At 38.3% G+C, this 12340-nt stretch overlaps 1 protein-coding gene across 9 annotated transcripts in view; it reads right to left on the bottom strand.

Annotated features, from left to right (window-relative positions):
• CDKAL1 (CDK5 regulatory subunit associated protein 1 like 1) overlaps positions 1-12340 on the bottom strand; it is a 413904-nt gene that overhangs the window by 272666 nt on the left and 128898 nt on the right. For all 9 annotated transcript variants that reach the window (XM_054060495.1, XM_054060500.1, XM_054060494.1 and 6 more), the window contains one exon: positions 6233-6281. In XM_054060495.1, coding sequence (XP_053916470.1) covers positions 6233-6281 — 49 coding nt within the window. The remainder of the gene's footprint in view (positions 1-6232; positions 6282-12340) is intronic.

Genomic DNA, 12340 nt, shown 5'->3' with positions numbered 1-12340 from the left:
GGCTACAATTTGACAGCTCAGAATAACACCACTGAGAATTGACTATAGGAAGAGTTTCCCTGACCCTCTGTCTTCACGTCTCTATAAAGAAATGCATTTGATCAGGATCAAGGATGCTGCTCAAAACCTCAGGAGATTTTAGATAGACATTTTCAAGGAAAAGAAATTTTGAATTAGATTAAAGAGGCAGTGTTCCGAGGAAGGGAAATGCTGAAGGGCAGGTTGTCAGAGCCAGCTGCAGCAGTACAAGTAACTTGCGAAATGTTTTGGGGTGTGCAGGTTGAAGAGAACAAATTTAGCCTTAGAGTGAAACGCTGAGCTGAATCTGTCACTATCTGCAAAACCAAGCTTTTGCTTTCTTCTCTACTCCTTCACCATCTCTTTGTACTCTCCCTGTGTATAAGGTACTCCTTGCATTTACCAGCCATGAGGATTGTCTAAACCCAGCTGAGTCTGATGTGAATGGGATAGAAAAATAGGGATGCTTTAAGATGGCCATTCATTGAAGGTGTGGAAAAGAGCACATAAGGGTCTGAAAGAAAAGTCATCTTTTCCGTGCACATTACAGGCTCATTTAACAATGAGCAATCACAATTTTGTGACTAAGACTTGCAACGCTCCCCTCCTCCATTGCTTGTTTTCTTCTTCTGCATCGCTATTTATCTCCCATTCAGTTTCTGTGAATTACTCAGTTAAAAAAGTCCTAACAATGAATATCATAACAGATGGTCACTCCTAACAGTTTTCTAAACCAAAACAATGAAATAACTACATTAATAAAAATAATTACAAACATTTTTCCTTGATTATCTCTCACACCTAATAGTAACTGCATGCCCAAAAAGCATTTGAACAGGCACAGCAAAAACTACAACAAACTTTGGCATAAGAACAGAAACCAATTGATAGCAATGGTAATGTCTTGCTCGAGCTGATAAGACTTTTATGTTAAGTCACATGATTATTTATGTTTTACAAAAGCAATTAAAATCTGTCTTTGCAGAAGTAATTTCTCCATGATCACTGTATATTCCTCATTGTGCTCTATTGTTTTCTTTAAATTACAGTCTACAATGCTAAACTGCCAGAACTGATTCTGGAACAGATAATGGTATTACTATTTCGAACTCATTATTTGGTACATCACACTATTGCTAAGGAGTAAGAAACAGCCAATCAAAATGCAACCTGGTGCTCATTGAAGTGTTCAGCAGGAGCATATTTTATGGCAGTTACCGCACGTAGCCCATGGGGGACTCGTGTTGGATTAGACTGTGCCCTATGGAGAGGATCTACATTGGAGCAGTTCTTGGAGGAGGGGGCCCAGGCCGGAACAGAGGAACAGTGTGAGGAAGCAGAAGCAGCAGAGAGGAGATGTTATGAGCGGACCACAACCTCCATTCCCCATCCTCTTGCACCATTCGGAGGGAGGAAGTAGCTGTGTCTGAGACGAAAGAGTGAAGCTGAGCCTGGAGAACAGGGGTAAGAGGAAGGTAATTTTATAGTTTTCTCTTTGTTTCTTACCATCCCACTCTATTTTTAACGGGCAATAAATTAAATTAATTTTCCCCAAGTCAAGTCTGGTTTGCCTGTGACGGTAACTGGTAAGTGATCTCCCTGTCCTTATCATGACCCACAAGCTTTTCCATTTTATTTTCTCCCCTGTTCTGTCAAGGAGAGGGGAGCAACAGAGTGGCTGGGTGGGGGTCTAGCAGCTAGCCAAGGTCAACGCACCACACACTGAAATAAATAAAACAGTCCATCCAAAACTAGTGTTCTGTCCCGTCCCCTGCCAATGTCCTTTCAAAGGATGTAAAAACCGAAATAGGGATTCAGTGAGGCCACTACCCTCCCTCTGACCCTTTTCAATCTACACTTCGGCACAGTCAAGCTTCCTGACTGGAAGCCAAATGATACTTCTACTCTAAAAAGAACTCCCAACTCCAATTTTTATTCTTCATCTGGCTTGTCATCAGCTTCTTAAGTCAAGGCTACTCTTCCCACAATCACAGAAATTGGAAAGACAGTATTTAATCTACTTTTATCAACAGATTACAAAAAATCAAACAGCACATACAAATACTATTTAATATGCTGGCATTCATACACATACGTACACACACACACACACTCAAAGGAAGGCAATCCAGTCTAAATTCTACACTTTGGCCTATGTATAATATAGGTACCACTCATCAGGTCATTTTCATAGACTGACAGTGAAACTATAAACAATCCATAATTACTAAACACTAGGACAATTTAACATTTAGTAAACATTGGTTAATGTTTAAACTGGGAATGGATGGGCAACTTCACCAGACAGGCCAACGTGACTGAAGTCAAGAGAGGTTATGCAAAGTATAAAAGGCTCAACCTTGAAGTAATTTCCTTTAGTTGTTTTTTACAATCAAGTCTAATGACCCATTGTAAAACTATGTTTTGTGAAAGCATTAGACAGACACAATATGGACTAAACTCAATTCAACCTGTGTTCCTCATCTCCCTAAGGCCTTAGCTAAAAGCTGAGTGTACACAAATACCCTGGTTCCACGCCTCCCACCCTAAGAAAACGTTAATAACATGATATTTGAGAGCTAGCATGTCTAGAAAGGGTAGAAGAGCCTCAAATCTCTAAAGGCCTAAATTGAAAGCCAAGAAAAGAAGAATTTCTACAATAAACAAAATTTCTCTTTTAAATTACAGAATAAATGTATTATCTTGCCTACTGTAAACTGTTTCTATCCAGGCTTGTACACACACACACAAGCACTGTATGTGGGTTTTTTTTAAGAGGCAGCTTTTAAAGTGGTACAAAAATGCTGATTTAAGCAATCACCATAAAGACATTCTGTGGTTTCCACGAAAGACAAATCTTCATCTTATTGGGACATGCTATAGGTACCGATCAGCCCAAGCAGCTTTTAAATTCTGTACAGAAATTTTACTTAATGATGGAACTTACATCATTTATAGCCCTGTGTTTCTCCTAGGTCACAGACACTGCAACTCCTCAAGCAATAATTTCTGAACATACTATGCCATCATAACACATTACCAGGAAACGAAGCATGTAAGTGGACATGGATGCCCCACTGATGTAAAAATTGCTGTAATCCAGTCTTACAATTTGAGTAATGTGCAGATGAAGCAAGGTTTACTAAACTGTTAAATCTGAGCCTTGCATGATTAAACTGTTCTATATATCAGCAAGACTGACACACTCTGGCTACACGACTGTGGCTGTCACTTTGAGAAACCTAATTCTGAGGCTGAGATCAAATTCATTTATCTAGCTTCTAGTAGGCACCATAGAGGTTTTAGATTATGTTACAATAGCATAGTAAAAGCACCTGAAGATGTCTCTAGTTAAAATAAATGTTGGGACAGAGTATGAATATGACTCTTATATGGCCTGTGTACAGATACTGCACAGTTATTAAAGATCATTTTAGGAAATGACAGTTTCAAAGCTCCATAAGACTCATGACAAAAGTCAGGGTGATATATAATAAAAATGAAACAGCACAGGGTCTCTTAAGAATTCTCTCTCTTCTTTCGCTGTTACTGCAACACAGCATCCTTCTTTTCCATTTTCTGATTAAGAAGGATAGAAAGGTAAAGTCACATAAAAAGTGTTTTGAGAATTATCTCAATGGAGAGTTGGGAACTGGCAAAACTGCCTTCAGACAGATGAGGTAAAGATCACCATAAAGATCTACCTCTTGAAACCATCTCTTGAACCAGTAGAATGACCTTGATCTGAAGAAGGTTCTTCCTGATAATGTCCTTAAAACTGACAAATACAATGAGAAGAAATTCTCTTATACTTTGTACAGAGAGTTCTTAAGAATTCTCAAGAACATTAATTTAATATTCTACCATTTATCTATCCTACAGTATAAAATATTCTTAACCGACAAGCTTGTTTATCTACAGTATTTTAATTCACTTGGATAATGAAAGTTCCTGGTCAAATTCTTTCATAAAACACAATGAAGAGAGTTTCACATTCTTCACTATTAGTGGGATGTGATTCCTAAATGCATAAATTAATGCATTCTCTTTAAACAAATATAAAATTAAAAAAATATAAGTAAAACATCTTATTTTTATGGTTGGCTTTTTCAAAAGTATGCCATTATCATATGCTACGACCTCTGTCAATTTGTTGATTCCCTTCCCAACTGAAGTTCTGTTTTCACAAAGGGTTACAGTTGGGAGGGACTTCTGGAGGTTATCTTGTGCAACAAGCAAGGCCACCTACAACCAGTTGTCTAGGACCGTATCCAGACAGCTTTTTAAGGCAGTCAGGTTTGGAGACTCCCTGGACTGTGCAGTGCTCAATCACTCTTACAGTCAAATAAGCGTTTATTGATGTTCAGAGGGAACCTCCAGTGTTTGATTGTGGCCACTGCCTCTGGTCCTGTCACCGGGCACCCCTTTGCCTCCTCCCTTCAGGTGTTTATATACAGTATATATAAGACTCCCCTTAGCCTTCTCCTGGCTGAACAGCACAAGGTCTCTCAGGCTGTTCTGTGAGGAGAGATGCTTCAGTCTCGGTCTCTTAACCATCTTCGTGGCCCTTTGTTGGCCTCTCTTTTGTACGTTCATCTCTCTCTTGCACTGGCAAGCCATATTTGTTTATTTTTTCCCCATGAAACTTGAGAAATCCTGTGTTCCAACACCTTTTGAGAAACCCCTGAAGGAACTGGTACCATGTATGTAATTCAGCAGCCTGCTTACTCCTTTTTATTCAAATCACTTAACAGTAAGCTAGAAAGGAAAAATCTTTCCCCAAACTCATACTTTTTAAAGTTCTTTAACATGTCTACGAAAACTATTTTCCAGAATTATATCCATATGCAAAATACAATCTTACAGTTAATTCAAAGAAAAGCATAATTCTAACAACTGTACTAGATTGTTTGGTCATGTAATATTCAGTCACAATAACCTGAGTAACTCTATTATCAAAAAAGCAGTAATGTCTGGAGTCTGTATAAATATTGCAAAGCCCATTTTCATAAGAGGAGGGCACGCTGACCCAGGTTATCATCTTATTCACTTAAATAAAACTGAAGAAAATCAGATAGTGATCTGAAATACTGTTCTGTTGTAAAAATCAGGAAGCATCCACATTTCCAACACATCGCCATAAGCACCACGATGCTTCTAGGAAAACATTTTGGCTTGTTTAATAAGAAATAAAAATATGCAGAATACATTTCTTCCTTGTTTGTATAGAATAGTAGGTTGCATCCCCTAAAAATAGATGTCAGAAACTGGGACAAGTTTTGCATGGGAATACGTAGGAGTACAGGTTCGATTTTTGAAACCATTCAAAGCCATATGAAATCTTAAGGCCTTCAAAGCACAAACTCTAGAAGCTTTATACCACACTATACAATTTTTTGATAGAAGCTTTTCTTTCTTTTAAAATTTTGCTCTGCTTCTACATTGTCATGCTGTAGTTCAAAAATGCCATGCACCAGCATTGAAGTTACAGGCAATGTCTTGTGGACTAGACTTGTTTACATTGAAAGTACAGACAATCAAACTAAACCTTGTAATTTAAAGCTTCATGGGGCAGTAATTTTTATGGCCTGATAAGTAATGGAGACAAACTTAGGTAACCCAGAAAAACCCAGACAAATATATTTATTTAATAGCAAATGTTTACTAGTTGGGCTGCAGAAACAATACTATCTTTTCCCCCCTCCCCTGCAAAGTACTGTGTGTACACACACATGAATGCAGCCAGAGAGAACAAGAAACAGTGCTAAGAAAGAACATTAAACCAGTAGATAATTTATCTGTCCTGCTGAGGAGAACTCAGGGAAGTAAGCCAAAACATGTCAAAAGAAGAAAACACGAGAGGACTAAATGTAAGAAAGTAGAGATATAGCACTGAAATAAGATAGCGCAGAAACTTTAAAAAATACTCTACATCCACCTATATTGATGCATCATAAATGATTTCTTGAAGTATCCTCTGGATCATTTAGCTACAAATCAAAAAAATCACAGAGCTCCTGCGAGAAAAGATCTCCAGAATTACCACCTACACAAAGCTACATAAAGCATACATTACAAAGTACTGCACTGCCCAAACATTTAGCTAGAGGAGAAAGCAAGCATTAGGTTGATAAAGAACATAACAGCAGCACTTCTGCTAGCTAACGCTTACAGCTTTCAGACTAGCTGCAATTATTTCAAGTGTGACGCTTACCTTTAATAGTTTCCTCCACAACTTCTACTACACGATCTATCTGCTGAACCTAAAAAAAGTCAGAAGGTCAATGTCTAAGTAGTGAACAACTGGACATACTATATATTATCTCTTCTTTCAAAAGTGTGTTCTTCTATATTAAGGGAGAGTAAAGAGTCCAGGACTATGTTCTTAGCCATTTTTTTCTGTGTATCTTGGTTCATCTGCTAAAAGTAACTTGAAAACTCACCATGTTTTGGTGAAAACTTGAAAACATAAACCAAATTTTGTCCTGAAAACCAACAAGTTCCTGTAAGTTTGGCAAAAATCACCAAATGGCTAGAAAAGAGTGATCCCAGAAAAGATTTCATGCCTTAACTCCTGTTATTGGTCTGTGAAAGGCAGTGGTCACCCAGGCACTCAGCACCTGGGCAGCTCAAACATTCCCCGAGTGCTCCCTTTCCCCAGTCTCAATACCGAAATAGCAGATGGTAGAGAACACAACAAGAAACTGAGCATATCATGAGTGCAGACTATAGGGGAGAAAATTAAGGAAGCATTGCAGGGGAAAGACACAGGAGCATGGGAAGAAGTCAAAACTACTGTGCTCAAGTTTAATAGAATAAGACTTACAGTTCTGGAATTATTGCAAGCAGTATTTGGAACGGGGGTGTGGGGGGAAGAGAGGAGGAAGGAAATACTTTACTCCAGACAGAGTAGTATTTAACGACCATGACATAGCATCTCTAACAGAGGCAACATATTTCTGTTTTAGTGTTACACTTGCCACAACTCACCCATAATGGGATAAAGAGTCATGTGATAAAGTGGATACATTATTCTTTATTTAAAGTTAATGGCCAATATAATAGAGATCATTTTGTGCACTAAGGTGAAGGAATCAGCATTAGTACTGAGAAACTAAACACGCAGAAATCCTTAAATTCAAGATTCTTCCTTCGAAGTTCACCTAAACTGCATATTCTATGTAGTGTCTTCTATATATACTTACACATATTGCAGGAAAGCCAAATACAGAAAGCCTTGCCTTGCCCTTTTATACCAGTTTATAATAGAAAAGTTTCATTTCCAAGACTTTCCCTTGCACCAAAGTCATTAAGCCCCCATGCCTTAAACCACCAGATTTGTCATATCCTGTAAAGAAATGTCTGCACAATCATCTCTATTTCACATCCATTTTCCAGTCAGTCTAATAACAGCTAAAAAAGAAAAAGCTCATCTGTAACTGGTGTCTGACCTCGAGTTCCCAACTAAAGCCAGCGGGAGTCTGTTCCTTTTCTTGCTGGGAGTTGGATCAAATCCATAATAAATTCTACTTTTTAAAAAAAAAAAATCCTACTTTTGAAATACAGACTTTTCAAAACAGAAATCTTTACCACTTCAGATTTCCGAACACAGCATATTAGTTAAGAATTCTGGAAATTCAGTTATTTAAAGAATCACTAATGCTGACATTTTAATAACCTTACAAAAAGACATACATTTAAATCCTTCGCTGGATCAGAAGCATTCATATTATATATATATGTCAATATTTTGTGATCTACTTGCAAATAAAGCACACAGAAGCAGTTGTGTGGAACACATCTATATTTACATACTTGCATACATATCCTTTCTAGATAGAAATTTAAAAATTTTGACCTAAGATAATGACATCTAGACTTAATATTTTTTAAATAAAAAAAAATGCAACTTGAAAACAGACGTGTACACATTTATGACTATAAATACAGACAGAGAACAGAGTCTATGCCAAATACATTGTCTTAAATATTATTGCTACATATCTCAACACCAAACTGTAAGTTCATAATCATTTTAAAAGAAAAGAAATCTAGTTGTTTCATAACCTGAACCACCTCTGATAACTTTTTGTTGCACATCTGGGGAATTTTACCATAGCTCCAAACCCCCTGCTAAATAAAAAAAAAATCAGTATATTGTATTTTCATTTTATTGGATAAACTAAGTTATTCTGAATTTCTCTATCAAGAAGACAGTTCATGTAATAACTTAAATTAAAGGTCTAAGAGATAATGATCTGTGACTAGATATGGATGTTTATTCTGCCTTACGTGTTATTTCCCACATTAATTATTTTTCATCTGAAATTATTGGGAATTGTTTGGCTAAAGCCATAAGTGTTCAAGAAGAAAATATGGAATGCTTCCAATTTTAATTTATGAAGACTGAAGTATTTTAATAAAACTAAGGTGAATCTAGAGTGAGGAGAGGGAAGGGTTTAATAGATTCTTGTCTGAAAAAAAGGGAAAAGAAGAAAAAGAAAAAATCACAAGGTCATGGTAATGACATTTTCTTCGGTATACAGAGGCCTAGAGGATTCCTTTTCCCCACATCTCACTAATTTTATGGATAATTCTGTTTCGGAGTGGTGTCAAAGGTATCCATAAATCTTCTTGAGCAAAGATTCAACAGTGTCAACATCAAGCACCAGGAAGCCCATTAACACAGAGACTTATAAGTTCTTAGTGGTGTACGAAGGGAAAAGACACCATTCCTCAACTTTTCTTTGAAATGAGTCTCAATAAACCAAACCTTCAGGACCAACAGTGGGTACATTACTGCTGGACATAGCTTTTGCACGCTACTTGCCTCCACAGGTCTTGTGAGATCTTGTTTCTAATAGAAGCATGCGCATCGTCCACTGCAAACAGTTTTCCATTAGAGCTTGGGTAGAACAAAATCTAAAGGCAGCTAAACAGGACCAACCAACTGCCCACCCCCCCTCAAACCCACAAATCAAGGCTGATGCAGAAGTCTGAGCTGAGATGAATATAGGACAGGAGCACAAGCAGGACCCATGGGATGAAGGAGTAGCCAAAGCTGGAAGCTGGCTGATCAACAAGCAAGGAAAAAGAGTTGTTTCAAAGCATGAATCTTGAGTTGAAACAAAGACCAGGAAAAATCTTTTAGCCTTCCTGGTGAGGTCAGAGCTAGGCATAATTACAGCTTAGCAATCATACATATCCAATCATTACACACATAAAGCAGACATGAGGCAACCCATGCTGGGGCTGAAGCTGCAGGTCACTCCTCAACACGCAAATATGAACCAGTCACATTTCAAACCATGTGCCTCCCAGGGCACTCCAGCACTTCAATGGGAGACAGAAACCCTGAGCTCTGCAACTAAGCACCAGTAATTAAGAAGAGGAGTAGAGAAACACACACATGGTCCATTTGTCATCAGAGAAGGTCCCCTAGTTCCCTTTGTAGTGTCATCATCACATTCAACAGATGACAGCTAGGTGTAAACAGCTTAAAGACACGCTTGTAATGCGCTACGTCTGCAGTCTCACACTGAGTGATCTATGAGTGCAGACAGACACGCACGGTGAGGACCACCACACAAATGACTAGAGTTGTCTCGGAATCAGTATTAACATCCTGAAACTACTCTGCAAGAAATGAACTCTGGAAAAAATGTAACAGCTAAGACAGCCCTTATAATTCTGAATACCCTTAACAGTCAGATAAGTGAGAAATTGCATATTTACCCTGAGATTTAGTATTCTGTAGAAGTCACTGAGCCTCAGACCTGAGAAAGCTATCTAGAAAAGTGCATCCATGAACCTACCAAGGAACTTTCTGACAATCTCTTCAGGGAAGCACGAAGACCTTTGTAAAGACCCTGCATTGCCATCTTGGAAGACAAAAGGTTATACAAAATTTACAGTGAAATAAATATACTTTCAGTTTAATGTATCCACTGAAATACGGACAAAAGCATTTTGTGGGTAAAGGTCTTTGGACCAATCTCTTTTGTGAGGAGACAGGACCAACACAAAACAGGGCGGATGGTCTTCAGATGTCCCTTACAACCAAAGCTGGGTAAAAAGTGCTAAGGTTCAAAAAAGCAAACAGCTCTTTTTAGTGAAGATATCCAGTATCTTAATGGTCTTTTCTGAGAAAGAAGCCTCTGGGTGCTTCTTTCTGTGGCTGCAGCCATGATAAGAAAATAGAGGAAAACAAGCAATTCACGAATGTCCAATATTTTCTGGAAGACACAGACAGCCTTTTAACAAAGTCTGCTACACAGGCTTCTGGGCCACCACAAGCTGATTCAAGCTGCACCACTGAAGAAGCTGAGGAACAATCTGGTCCCACTATGTATTGCAAGAAAGGTGTGAATGCATAGTGCTTCCTGGCAGTCTATGTGGTAAAAGAAAAGGTATTCATTTTCTCTCCTCTTAATACAGCCCAGAGATCATTTCAGATGGAGTCAGCTGCAGGGAGCATAATTACACCAGAGGCACACTGTCCTTTGCAAACTGCCACAGTGCTTGTGCTTTCTGGAGTTATGCCACTGTCTGTTAGATAATGGCTATTTTGTCCCATTAAAGAAGATTAAATCCTACAAAGCAAGCATTTCAATTCCTTCAGAAAATATCACCTCATATTGAGACTTGAACTGTCTCTGTCTCAGAAGAGAGTGCCTACCAGGTGAGTAATAAAAAAAAAAAGAAGTTAAAAAAACACTGTATAAGTTAGGAAGCATCTTGACATTCAAATCAGCAGTTCCCCTCAAATTAGCTTTTGATTCTCAGTAGTGGAATACATCACAGTCTTTGCTGTCTCCAAAACGTGAGATTGCAAAATAATTCCTGCACCTGACACACCATTTCTTCAAAGTGGTTGCAAGGGATCCACATCACCTGGCTGACCACTGTTGTTTCTGCTGAGGGACTGCAGTTAACCTGGTAGAATGAGCAGCAAATGAAAAACAAACTAGAGACAAAACATGCCATCTCTGACACCTGACACCAGTCAGCATCTTTTGGTCAAGAAGTTTGTGGTTTCACCCTCCGAGTTGTCTCACCTCTCACCGCTGCTGACACACTTTCCACTGCTAGTTAAAAATGGCAGTTAGGTCCTCATCATAACCAGCCTTCTCAGCAATCTTCCCCCAAAGCAAATACAGTTGCTCCCCCCCAACCTACTTCCTTTCAGCATAGAAGGAAATGTATTTCCACCATGGAAGGTCTGAAGCTTAAAGCTTCTTTAATGTTGACAGAACACTGACAACTCTTCTGAAGAAATTACTTCCTGAGCCTTTCCCAACTGCCCTTCCAAGAGAAATTTCTCAGAAGTAACATAAGCAATGTGTAAGGGCATCAAGTGTCAGAAAGTGACTACCAGAAAAGGATCTTGAAGTCAGAGAAGTAGGAAAAAAGACCAGACATACCAAAGACTAGAAACGTTTACTGAAAAAACCCTGCAAAACAAAAACATAGCCAATGGTTGGGAGAAACTAAGGCCAGGGTACCCCTAGTATAGGACAAGGTAGCGGCTTGCTCGTACTGCATGAGGCTACTGCTGAAGCAAAAATTGTCAGCACTCTGTTGCTTACGAAGACCCTGGGAGTGAGAATACATACGTATACATTACTATTTAAAGCAAAACAATGTTTTTTTCTCGTCTATGGAAAACCCTACCTATCTTTGATTTTCATTCATATACATAAAAATATATCAGTTACTACATAGATAAAATAATCTTAGATAATTACAACCCACTATTCATAACCCTAATGATTTTAACTCTGGTTCACCAACTCTCAGTTTTATCTCACCTTGTTTGAGAAGCTGTGTCAGATGTTGCATGCTAAAAGGCTTCATCCTATCCCTTCTCTAAAGCCAGTAAAAGGGAAATACACAGCTTCAAAAGTCAGTTCAGATCTTCTAAAAATCTAAATTATCTTAGAGATAATTATCTTCATGGACCATAAAAGGAGCTGAGCAAAACACTCTCAAATTACGGTACTTAGGCTGTGTAAATCCAGGCCTTAATACATAACTTCAAAAGGCATCTGACTATACACTTCAGCTTCAGCGGGATAACATCTGTGTTTAAAGCCTTTGCTGACAACCTTGGCCATAGTAATGGACAATATTCTGGTTTAAGAATGTATTTTGAGAGCAGGCTCTACATAAACTTTAAAGGGAAGGAGAATACCCCAGAAAAGCATGTAAACAACTGATTTTCATTGCTAAACACAGACAGCTTAAGTATAATTCTTATCTAAATTAATTCCTACGCCTTTTGATTCACAGGACAGTAGGTAGCTGCTGTAGAAATTAATGG

The sequence above is a fragment of the Cuculus canorus genome, chromosome 2, assembly GCF_017976375.1.
Source record: "Cuculus canorus isolate bCucCan1 chromosome 2, bCucCan1.pri, whole genome shotgun sequence".
NCBI classification, from domain to species: domain Eukaryota; kingdom Metazoa; phylum Chordata; class Aves; order Cuculiformes; family Cuculidae; genus Cuculus; species Cuculus canorus.
The sequence above is the reverse complement of the archived record's forward strand: the minus strand, read 5'-3'. Positions and strand labels throughout refer to the sequence as shown.